A 12,403-nucleotide genomic window follows, 5' to 3' on the forward strand; every position below is an offset into this window, starting at 1 on the left:
CCCTATACCTTCCTGGGGTTTGATGGTACTCACTGGTGCTCCTTGGCTTGAAGCAGCCTCACTCTGATCGATGCCTTCAGGTTCACGTGGCGTTCTCTCCCTGTGTCCAAATTCCCTCCTTTATAAGGAACCAGTCGTTACTGGGTTAGGGTCCGTGCTCACGACCTCACTTTAAGTGAGGAAGTATTATACTGTGTTCTACTACTTTTGCGGGGATCGCTGTCCCAAGAAGGCAGAGGAGGAGAAATGGGAAATGGGACCAAGGAGAGGCATGAATCAGGTAGGAAGCTACACTACTGCGTTTAGCAACTCAGTAAAGCTGCTTAGTAACAAACTAACTGATGGCTCAATCTTACACTTGTCCAGAGACTGTACGAACTACTGCTTCTTTGGGGAGTTCCTCTTGGGTGAGGAGGGAAGAATTTATCCTGTGGTTCCCAAAAACCATTGTCAAAGGTTCATCCCGTGGGAGCCGAGTGGGACCCCAGGACTTCACACCTGAGTGGCATGTGAGGGGCCTGGGGCAGGGGCTGGGAGCAGAAGCTGCCTGGATGGGACCCAGTGAAGCTGGAGTTGGTCGCAGTCATGGTGGCAGAAGCAGAGCCAACTGTCAAGGGTCAGATGAAGCCAAGAAGATCTGAGAGGTACCTGATACAATCTTGCTATCTCCTACTGGATGACTGGGAGAAAGTAGCTGATGGGACTACAAATGGGGATCACGTTTCTGGGATGTTCAAACACTGGCTTCCCTTGGTTTAGTCGCAAAGTCGTGTCCGACTCTTGTGATGCCATGGACTGTAGCAGGCTCCTCTGTCCATGGTGTTTCTCAGGCAAGAATACTGGAGTGGCTTGCCATTTCCTTCTCCAGGGGATCTTCCCGACCCAGGGACCAAACTCAGGTCTCCTGCATTGCAGGCAGATTCTTTACCAACTAAGCCACCAGGGAAGCTCTTAGCTTCCCTTAGAGCAAGCAGCTATACTTTTCGGGATCCATCCTAGGTAAACACTTAAGACAAGTGCATAAGTATATATAGAGAACATTCTATATAATTGCCAGCAACTGGGAAAAGCCTGTAAGCCCAACAATCTAGGACTGGTGAAAAAGATTATACATGAAGTATAATGGAATCCTAAGCAGTTATTTAAATTTGTGAGGTATTAATAGTTCAAGAGACTCATACAGATGGTCACTGAACTCAGCTAAATGAAAAAAGCAACAAAGAATGAATAATATGATCCCACTTTTGTAAAAAGGATCCTGAAAAATATTTATATGGATATATATATTCATAGAAATTCTGGAAGACTATTTTTAAGAATACTAACAATTATCTCTAGGTAATTTTAACTTTTCTTCTTTTTAGATATATGTTATTTTTTTTACAATTATTGTGGAAATAAAAAATTTAAACAAATTTTGTTTCAAAAGACTGTCTGACATAGAAAAATAACTGACATTTTAACCACTTTTTTTTTTTTTTTTGCCGAGTGGCATATGGGATCTTCCTTCCCTGACCAGGGATCGAACCCATGACCCCTGCACTGGGAATGCACAGTCTTAACCACTGGACCATGAAGGAAGTCCAAGAACTGACATTTTAGATATCTGAGCAATCAGAGGCTTAAATGTAAATGGAAGATGCCGCTAAAAATTAAATGAATAGAATCACTCTTCCATTCATTCAGTATTAACAAATACCCCAGAACAGCTCCTACACACCAGGCACCAGGCCAGGTTCTGGAGATGGAGGAAGACAAAACAGTTACACATTGTATTTAGTGTTATAAAAGAAAAAAGATATTTCCCTGGAATATTTTTATTTCAAAGGAAATAAGTTTAGTTGCATTAAAATTTTTTGAAGTATTTACAGGCTTTCTCCTTTTACAAAAGATTTTAGGTTAATTACAACAAAAACATCCCACTAAATGGTAAAATATACATAAGAATTTGGATCAGGGACAATAAAAACAACTATATGTAGACTGTCTTTTGTTGTTATTATAGACCTTAACTATGGTTCTGAGCACCCAAGGAGCCAAAGTGAAAAGAAGAAACATTTATTTTGTTCATGCCGTCAGAAAGAAATAGACCAATTTTTAAAAAAGAAACTAAGCTTCTCCTAGCCCTTATCTGCAAAGGAAATTTCTCATATGAGAAATTTCTCATACTGCATGACATTAATAAATATTATTAATACTTATATTAATATTATTTTCCACAGGAAATAATAAGAAAAAATCTGCTAATCCATAAACTTTGAGAGGACAAGGGTCATCTATTCTATCTGTGTCTAGACACAGGTACCCCACTAGGCACTCAAATTTTATGGAAAGGAGGAACAATATGTCATTCTGAGATGTGGCTACATGGACAGCCATCCCAATCGCTAAGGAACATCCTTCTTCATGTTAGAAAACAGACTGAATCCTGATCTGTAGAAGTACGAGGACTGTCTACCACCCTAAATAACGGATAGTGGCTCATTCTGGGCGCTATTCTTTAGGCTTTAATTTGACACCATAAACAGAACCACCAGGAGATTATATCTGTACCTAAATTTATGTGTATATATGTCTATATATCTATCTACCTAGATTTATCATAAGGAACTGGCTTAAGCAATTCTGAAGGCTGACAAGTCCCACGACCTGAGGTTGAGTCAGCAAGCTGGAGACCCAGGAAAGCCAACGGAGCTCTAACCCAAGCAGAGGCCTGAGAACAGACAGAACCAATGGCACAGTCCTAGTCCACAGGCCAGCAGGCTCGAGATCAGGAAAAGTCCTTGTTTCAGTTCAAGTCAGTAAAGGCAGTAAAAAGCCAATGTCCCAGCATGAAGGCAATCAGGTAGGAGGCTTTCTTTCTGATTTGAGGGAAGACCGGGTTTTTGTTCCAGTCAGGACAGCAAGAAGATCAGACTAGTCAATCCTAAAGGAAATCAATCCTGAATATTCACTGGAAGGACTGATGCTGAAGCTGAAGCTCCAATACTTGGGCCACCTGATGCAAAGAGCCCACTCATTGGAAAAGACCCTGACGTTGGGAAACATTGAGGGCAAGAGGAGAAGGGGGCAACAGAGGATGAGACGGTTGGATGGCATCAGGGAATCAGTGGACATGAGTTGAGCAAACTCCAGGAGACGGTGAAGGACAGGGAAGCCTGGCGTGCTGCAGTCCATGGGGTCGCAGAGAGTCAGACACAACTGAGCGACTGAACAACAACAGGCCTTCAGTTGACGGGATGAGGCCCACTCACGGAGGGCATTCTGCTTTATCAATGTAAATATTAACTTCATCCAAAACACCTTCACAGAAACACCCAGAATAATGTTTGTCAAGATATCTGGGCACCCCATGGCCCAGTCAAGGTGACGCACAAAATTAACCAGCATGAACCATTACTCTCAATGTACAGCTAAACCAACTGTGATTCACCAGGCTTACCAAACAGCACACGAACTATAAATTCATTTGCCAGAGAGGATATCTATCTTAGAGCAAAACTGATGAAGATAATGATGCCAAAAATGGAAAGGAAAACAGGAGACAGCAACAGACGGCGAATTAAAAGGCAACTTCAGACCTCATGACAAAGTGGTGGGAGGAAGACAATTTTAGAAAGTCTCAAGATCAGAGGCTGAAGTTACTGCCGTGAAGGCAAAGCACAGATGGTAACATGAAACGGAAAAGGGTAATGTCCAAAATACACCAATTGATAGGGAGGTAAGCAGCCTCAGGATTTCTTGAAGAAAGATGACGCTTGGGCGTTAAGGCAGAATGAATGGAGAGACTACAGAGACCAGATGTTCCGTGACAACTGTCCTGATGGACAAGCCCTAGTGGTGCTCCACAGTCATGAGGGTGGGAATGGCAAGTCTAGGGGTCTGAGCAGAGGACCAGGGGTAGAGTCAGGCACAGCCGATTCCCCCCAGTTCACGTGGCCGGGCAACACCAGAGAACTCGTGAGCCCGCACCCAGCTCTGCCGTCCACCCTCCCCTGGACCAGGCTCCTGCTCACACATGCGCTCAGACCTTCCAGCCTTAAACCCCAAGTCCCTTGCTCTTGCCGTATCTTTTGAACTTTTCTTTGTAAACAAGGAAGAATAAAGGGTGTTGCTCAGCACCCAGCTCTATGAAGATGAAGTCAACAGCCACTGCAGCTGCTGACGGACCGCGCTCCCTGAGAACTATCTTGCCCCTGAACTATCCTTTCCAATCCACCCTGCATCTGTGAGGAGACAACTTTCCATAAAGATCTCCTATTCTTGCAAGAACTCGGGGTGAAATGCAGGATGAGACACACTGTGGTTGAGAAAAACAGGCCCTAGAGATTGTCGGGTGCACGTCTCAGGAGGAATGTTCATGAGCCCAGATTCAAGCATCTTCAAATGCATGGTTGGACAACCACTGATATTGTTACCTTGAGATATCTGGTTTTTTGTGACCAGCAGTGATTTTTTTATCAAGGACGTGTGCTTGACTGCAAGCCTTCCCTAGCCAAAACCCATATATAAGCTCTTTCAATGGCAAACCCCCTCCAGTATTCTTGCCTGGAGAATTCCATGGACAGAGGAGCCTGGTGGGTCACAAAGAGTCGGACACGACTGACTGACTAACTTTCTTTCTTCTTTCTTTTCCCCTATCTTTTGGGGGCAGCTTCTTCTGAGCTCCTGAGAGGCTGTCTCCTGGGCCACTCACAGTCCTCAGTAAGGTCCTTGAATTAAAACTTAAGACTCACAGGCTTCCCTGGTGGTCCTGTGGTTAAGAATTCATCTGTCAATGCAGGGGACATGGGTTCGATCCCTGGTCGGGGAAGACACCATGTGTCATGGGGCAACTAAGCCCACGTGCCTGGAGCCCAAGCTCCCCAGTAAGAGAAGCCTCCTCAGTGAGAAGCCTGCGCACGCCAACTAGAGAGGAGCCGCCGCTCTCTGCAACTAGAGAAAGCCCACGCAGCAACAAAGACCCAGTGCAGCTAAAAAAATACCTCTATATATTAAATAAATTTAAAAAAAAACCAAACTTACATTCATAGCTCGTAAGTCTGTTCGTTTTTCTTCAAGTCGGCACCTTCCTGCACTGTCCTTCCTGCCACCACCAAATCTCCTGCAAGTCTGGCATATGCTGCGTCCACATCCCCCGGTCCCACCTGCTAAGCCCTTGCCCCTGGCTGCTGGAGCCCCCATTCAAGCAATGCCATCTACATCCACTTCCTGATGGCTGGTCCCAAAAGGCTCGGCCTTCACCTTTTTTGAACTTTTTATTTTTATAATGGTGCTGCACATTTCACAGTGATCCTGAAATTCCCTTCTTTGGCTCCCAGGACCTAGCACTATATCCTGTTCTTGGCCTTGCCCCCAAGATCCTTCCTGGATCTTCCTCTTCCTGGTTGTTCAATGGCAATATCAAAAGACTCTGCTGTCATCCCCCAAGATTTTCACCGTTCTGTTTTCTCTTATTCGGAAGTCACTCTCCCCAGGGCTTCCTACTGTCTGCTCCAGTCCAGTGAGGAACTTCCAACTCTCTGTTCCACCCTGACTCTGTCTCTCCCATGGGTCTTACATTTTCAGTGCCTTCCAACCATTTCCCCTCAATTACACCCTGGAGTCCCAGATTCACAGTTCTAAAATCAGACTTTCTTGTCCTTGTTAACAATATCAACATTATCCAAGTCGGCCAAACTCTAAACTCCAAGATCATCTCCACTCCCAATGTATAAGTGGTTACTCTGACTCATAAAATTCTTCCCTGCAAAGTCTCTTATATTTCGCTTTCCTCCTCATTTTAACTTCCATCACCACCTGAGCTCAGCTTTCTTCTCATTCCTAAAATACTGCAATTGCTTTTAGCTGATCTTCTTGCCCCTGAACTATCCTTTCCAATCCACCCTGCATCTGTGAGGAGACAACTTTCCATAAAGATCTCTTATTCTTGCAATGTCTGGCTGGGGTGTCTAAGCACAGGCATTCACACTAAGAATATTTCTGGTGGCCTCGTGGTTAAGAATCTGCCTTGCAGTGTATAGGATGTGAGTTTGATACCTGGTCAGGGAACTAAGATCCCACATGCTGTGGAGCAATTAATCCCAGTGCCACAACTTCCAAGCCTAAGCACTAAACTACTACTAAAGCCCATGGGCTCTGGACGCAACTACTAAAGCCCACGGGCTCTGGTGCCCATACGCCACAACTAGAGTTCATGCGCCACAACCAAGATCCTTGGGTCAGGAAGATCCCCTGGAGAAGGTAATGGCAACCCACTCCAGCATACTTGCCTGGAGAATCCCATGGACAGAGGAGCCTGGTGGGCTCTAGTCCATGGGGTCGGACTGTCCAAAGAGTTGGACATGACTGAGCAACTAACCCTGCAACTAGAGAAAAAGCCTGCACAGCAACAAAGACCCAGCACAGCCAAAAATAAATAAAATTATTTTAAAAAGAAAAGCTAACATGTAAAAAAAAAACCCTATTAAAAAAAAAAAGAACATGTGTGTAAAGAGACATTCCAGAGTAGTAGGGCTTAGAGACCGCTCCTTCCTGAGATGGTTCAGGGTAGTGAAGATAAAGACCTCACCTCCTCTTCCTCAGAGAAGATCGGTTTACATTTCTGAGTAAAGATAAGGTCTTTCTCCAGAGAGAAGTAGGAGCAGGTCACCAGCAGCTCCACAGAAGATGGGAACCTAATTTGGGGGCTGTTCCCCCAGCCTGTGCAAGTACCATCTGGCCCTCACTGCCTTGCCCTGTGGAGCTTGGGCAATCAACACGGCTAACTTCGCTTGAAGAAGGGTAAAATCTCAGACCCCTTACACTGTGACTTAACACACCACCAACAAATTATCTTTTCAAGATCGACTTTGGCCCCCTTACTTTCTTGACTGAAACACTTCCGTGGCTTCCTTCCACAGAATAAAACTCTTTTAAGTCTTATCCGCAATTCAAGTTCTCTTTCCAGTCTGTCCCCCTTCTTTCTATAAGGGACTTGAGAATTTGTGGTTTTGAGTATCCTGGGGCATTATGGAAGCAATCCACCATAGATACCAACAGAAGACTATAGCACCGACGAAGGAGGAGAAACCAAAGCCTTTGATAATCATCTAGGTCTGCAGGTGTCACTGGACACGTGTTGCTAGAGTCTTACCCGATGTAAGTCTTCTGTTCTAATCAATCTGGACTTCCGTATGTTTCCCAAACAGGCATACACATCCTGCCTCCACGCTCTGGCCATGCCTATGCTCACTCAGTTGTTTTCAGCTCTTTGCAACCTCACAGACTGCAGCCTACCAGGCTCCTCCGTCCATGGGATTCTCCAGGAAAGAATACTAGAGCAGGTTGCCATTTCCTATCCCAGGGGATGTTCCTGACACAGGGACTGAACCTGGGTCTGTGTCTCCTGCATTGGCAGAGAGATTCTTTACCATTAGTGCCACCTGGGAAGCCCCCTGGCAATGCCTAGAATGCTATACTTAGATCACAGATGAGGGAAAACCCATGAAGCACCACGGCAAGAAACACCCACAGCATCTTTTGAGCAACGGTGAGCCAAACCATTCATTTCTTCATGGATGTCACCATGGCTCCCATCAGACAGGAAACCAACCAGTCCTCCATCCCGGCCATAACCGATGAACTGAAGGTCAGAGCTGCAGCCCCAGGTGACCAGTGTCTGACTGGACATCAGGGAGCTGAACCATCTCTGGCAATGCTTGGTTGAATCTCTGTGCAACAGGGGAGCTCAGCATTTGATGGTGGCCAACAGACCCAGACATCACCTCAGTTTGAGAAGTCAAGTCAAAAGGGGTGAGGAGAGACAGCTCAGGTTCCAGTGGGAACAAGCGAGTTGGGGCTTCAAACCTCCTCTAGTCTTTCTATTCAAATCTTAGCAACACCCAGATTTGGATTTCTGGGTATTCTCGCAACCAACTCCCAACCATCTCAAAGATAATACAGACATGCATTTCCCTTGTAGGCCTCAACCACTTAAGAGCCCTTCTCACCAGTCTCTAAGATATGTGTACCAAGACACTGGTTGAAGCATTGTGTGTAAACAGTCAACTTAACCAGACAATATTAATGAGCATGCTTTTATTTATCACATTTCATTATCAACTATAAGATACAACCTAATTCCAGAGACATAAAATATCAGGGACTTCGCTGGTGATCCAGGGGCTATGATTCCGCACTCTCCTTGCAAGGGGCCCAGGTTCGATCCCTGGTGAGGGAACTAGATCCCACACGCTGCTCAAATAGTTTGAATGCCACAAGTAAAAGATTCTGGGCACTGCAACAAAGAGTTGGTGCAGTCAAACCAATGAATAAATATTTTTTAGTGGTGGTTTACTGGCTAAATCGTGTCTGACTCTTGTAAAACCATGGACTGTGGCCCACCAGGCTCCTCTGTCCTTGGGATTTCCCAGGCAAGAATACTGGAGTGGGTTGCCATTTCCTTCTCTAGGGGATATTCTTGACCCAGGGATCGAATCTGGGTCTCCTGCATTGCAGGCAGATTCTTTACTGACTAAGCCATAAGGAAGCTCATATATATATATATATATATATACATTTTAATACATCAATAAAATAACCCACAGTGGTTATGCCACTGTGATGTTGTAACATATCCCCCCAAAAAAGTGCCTTTGAGAATTAAGGGATTATTGTATGTATTCAAGATATGTATTCAGGTCCCTGGTGGCTCAGATGGCAAAGCATCTGCCTACAATTAGGAGATGCAGGAGACACGGGTTTGATCTCTGGGTTGGGAAGATCCCTTGGAGAAGGGAAAGGGAATCCACTCCAGTATTCTTGTCTGGAGAATTCTAAGAACAGAGGAGCTTGGCAGGCTATAGACCATGGGGTCACAAAGAGTTGGACACGACCAAGCAACTAACGCTTTCACTTCAAGGTACGTATGGTATGGTACATTCAAACAGTCAGATGTTTTGCAGCTGAGACAGGTAAACAGCACGAGGTGGGTCCATGGGTGGTGGTGGGGGAAGAATTTCCTTCAGAATGAAGGAGGAGAGTGGGGCATGCATGGGGCTGCACTTCAAGGTGCCACAAATGGAGATGCAGCCCGTGCTTCCTGGCAGTCGGTGCTTGAAAAGCAGACTTTAATTTTAAACCAGGTGGTGAACATGTGGGTGTATGTTTTAGTGTTTTTATACCTTTTTTAGTGTGTCTAAAATATAATACACTTTAAGTGGGCCTTGTAACCTGTTTTATTGCCCCTGTTCCTTGGACACCTTGTGTTCAGCAACAGCTTAAAAATTAATTCTTTAGAGACTCCTCTAGCGGTCCAATGCAGGGGCCCACGGTTTGATTCCTGGTCAGGAAACTAGATGCCACATGCCGCAACTAAGAGTTCATATGCTGCAACTAAAGATCCTGCACGCTGCAACGAAGATCAAAGATCCCATGTGCTTCAACTAAGACCCCGTGCAGCAAAAAAAAAAAAAAAAAATCAATTCTATAAATAAAGGAGTTGAGGGAAATATTTACCGTCTACAACCTCCACAAGTTGACTATTAGGAAAGAAGGAATTTCGTCATTCCATTCCAGCAGTATCTGATATGTGCACATATCCAACTGATAAACATCTGCAGCCCTACATGATTATCCAAAACTCTGCTCTTTCTTTCCCAATACTACAGTCCTCCCTCAGTATCTGAGAGGGATTCCCAGGCATACCAAAACCCACAAATGCTCAAGTCACTTATGTAAAAATGGTGTAGTATTTGCATATAACCAGACAGCATCCCCTAGGCTTTAAATCATCTCTGCTGCTGCTCCTAAGTCGCTAAGTTGCTTCAGTTGTGTCCGACTCTGTGTGACCCCATAGATGGCAGCCCACCAGGCTCCCCCATCCCTGGGATTCTCCAGGCAAGAACATGGGAGTGGGTTGCCATTTCCTTCTCCAATGCATGAAAAGTGAAAAGTGAAAATGAAGTCGCTCAGTTGTGTCCGACTCTTAGCGACCCCATGGACTGGAGCCCACCAGGCTCCTCAGTCCGTGGGATTTTCCAGGCAAGAGTACTGGAGTGGGGTGCCATTGCCTTCTCCATTAACTCATCTCCAGCTCACCTTTAATACCTAACACTATGCAAATGCCACATAAATAGCTGTATATACAAGGTAAATACCATGTAACTAGTTGTGGGTGAGGAGGGGGAGTTGTGGTGGGGGGCAAATTCATCTTGGAAATTTCTGGAATTTTTTTTTCTTGTATTTTCTATCCTTCGTTGATTGAAACCACCGGATAGGGAGGAGAACCGATTGTAGAGACCCTGGCTTCACATTAGCTTTGGGTTTGCCTAGATTTAAGCAAGGTCAAATTGGCAAAAAAAGGAAAAAGATATTTTGCCTAGTTTAACAAAAAGCTTTAAGAAAAGTGTGTGCAAGGAAAATGGGGCATTTTCAACAGAATCCCTTAAAAACAACCGTCCTGGCCATACAAAAAGTGAGTTGAAGTTTTAAGGACACATTTCCTAAAACCTGGCATGAAATAAAGTGCAAGCTTTGAAGTCAGACTAATTATTAAAAGTTATTCCGAAAATCACGCCGGCTGTGTGGCACGGCGAAGTCATATAACTTTGCAGGGCTTGTTTCTCTGTAAAATGGGGAAAATAATAAGTGACTTATGGGGTGTTCGCAAGTCAGAAATTTTAAGCACAGTACTGGGCCTGCATACAGTAGTTACCCAATAAATGGTGATTACTATTTGGGAGCGGGTTTGGGGTTTTGGTTCAGGCCCCAGCGTACCTCATCACCTCTCCCTGCTGCCTCTGGGGCATTCAAAAACTCTCAATTATTTTAAACATCTCTGTGCAGGTTACAAGTCAAGCAAGCCAAGGCCTTTCGGCAGCTTAAAATCCGACTAACAGTACCATAGAGGGATGACAATGTTCGGCTTTTCTTGGTTTAGTTTTAATTTGGTAGAGAAACCGACACCACTAGGGAAGCTGCGCTACGGCCTTGGGACCTCGGAGAGGTGCAGTTTCTGGCCAAAGGCCACGGGCACCACGGCCTCCAGGTGATTCCCGGGTCTCCCGCCATAGGGCCCGGGGCGGCCAAGGCGTCCCTGGCGTCCGCGTCCTTTCCTGGAAACTAGAGGGAAGGGTCTCAAGAGAGGCGGCGTCCGCCCGCGTTTTCCGGGCCCAGGCGAGGACACTTACCAGCGCGAAATGCACCAGGGCGTTGAAGCAGAGCCAGGCAAGCAACGCGCGGTCCGCCGCCCCCCGCCCCCGGCCCAGGCGCAGGCCCAGCGCGCAGCCCACCGCCAGCAGCGCGGCGCACAGCAGCAGCGAGCCGCCTGCCGCGGCGCCCAGCTCTCCGCCCGCGTGCATGCTTCCTGCCCCCAGCGCAGACTGCGGGCACCTGGGCTGGGATCGCCCGGCGAGCAGGGAGCGGGAAGGCGGGGCTGCACGGCGAGGGGGCGGGGCTGAGCGGCTAGGGGGCGGGGCTGCGCGGCGAGGGGCGGGGCTGCGCGGCGAGGGGGCGGGGCGGAAGGAGGCTTCCCCCTCCCTCCCGGCTGCCCCGCGGAGTCCCTAGACAGCAGAGCCAGACGTTTTCTCAACTCAGGTACATGCTCATCAATTTTCTTAATCTGGTTTCTGCCGAAACCAAATCTATTCCCAGTTCTGTTCACTCACTCGTGCCCGACTCTTTGTGACCCCATGCACGCCAGGCCTCCCTGTCCATCACCAACTCCTGGAGTTTACTCAAACTCATGTCCATCGAGTCGGTAATAACCATCCAGCCATCTCATCCTCTGTCGTCCCCTTCTTCTCAGCCTTCAATCTTTCCCAGCATCAGGGTCTTTTCTAATGAGTCAACTCTTCGCATCAGGTGGCCAAAGTATTGGTGTTTCAGCTTCAACATCAGTCCTTCCAGTGAATGTTGAGGACTGATTTCCTTTAGGATGGACTGGTTGGATTTCCTTGCAGTCCAAGGGACTCTCAAGAGTCTTCTCCAACACCACAGTTCAAAAGCATCAATTCTTCAGCACTCATCTTTATTTATAGTCCAACTCTCACATCCATACATGACTACTGGAAAAACCATAGCCTTGACTAGACGGACCTTTGTTGGCAAAGTAATGTCTCAGCTCTTTAATATGTTGTCTAGGTTGGTCATAATTTTCCTTCCAAGGAGTAAGCGCAAGCCACCCATCCCCAGACCATGCCCAAAAGGCTGGCGATAGGGCCACACCTTTTGATGCAGTGTGATTGTTAACAGGGTTCAAAGCCTTAAGCCACGAAGTGAAGTCTACCTGTTGGAAATTTTGCCAATAGCCTGCAGTGGAGGAAGGGAGGAGGTAGCGGGGAGGGGGGGGGTTGAATTTTAGGGACAAAATGTTCTAATTAGGCCCTTGCAAGCAACCATCAGTAGGCATTATGGATTAACA

At 46.4% G+C, this 12,403-nt stretch overlaps 1 protein-coding gene across 2 annotated transcripts in view; it reads right to left on the bottom strand.

Annotated features, from left to right (window-relative positions):
* The window catches only part of EBPL (EBP like), a 29,163-nt gene extending 17,732 nt beyond the window's left edge, over positions 1 to 11,431 (bottom strand). Inside the window, exon 1 of one of the 2 annotated variants that reach the window (XM_043892307.1) lies at positions 11,172 to 11,431. In XM_043892307.1, the coding sequence (XP_043748242.1) occupies positions 11,172 to 11,342 (171 nt within the window). In that variant the 5' untranslated portion in view covers positions 11,343 to 11,431. The remainder of the gene's footprint in view (positions 1 to 11,171) is intronic. The other variant, XM_043892306.1, reaches the window with a different exon arrangement.
* Positions 11,432 to 12,403: the final 972 nt, after the last annotated feature.

This window comes from Cervus elaphus, chromosome 30 (assembly GCF_910594005.1).
Source record: "Cervus elaphus chromosome 30, mCerEla1.1, whole genome shotgun sequence".
Lineage (NCBI taxonomy): Eukaryota > Metazoa > Chordata > Mammalia > Artiodactyla > Cervidae > Cervus > Cervus elaphus.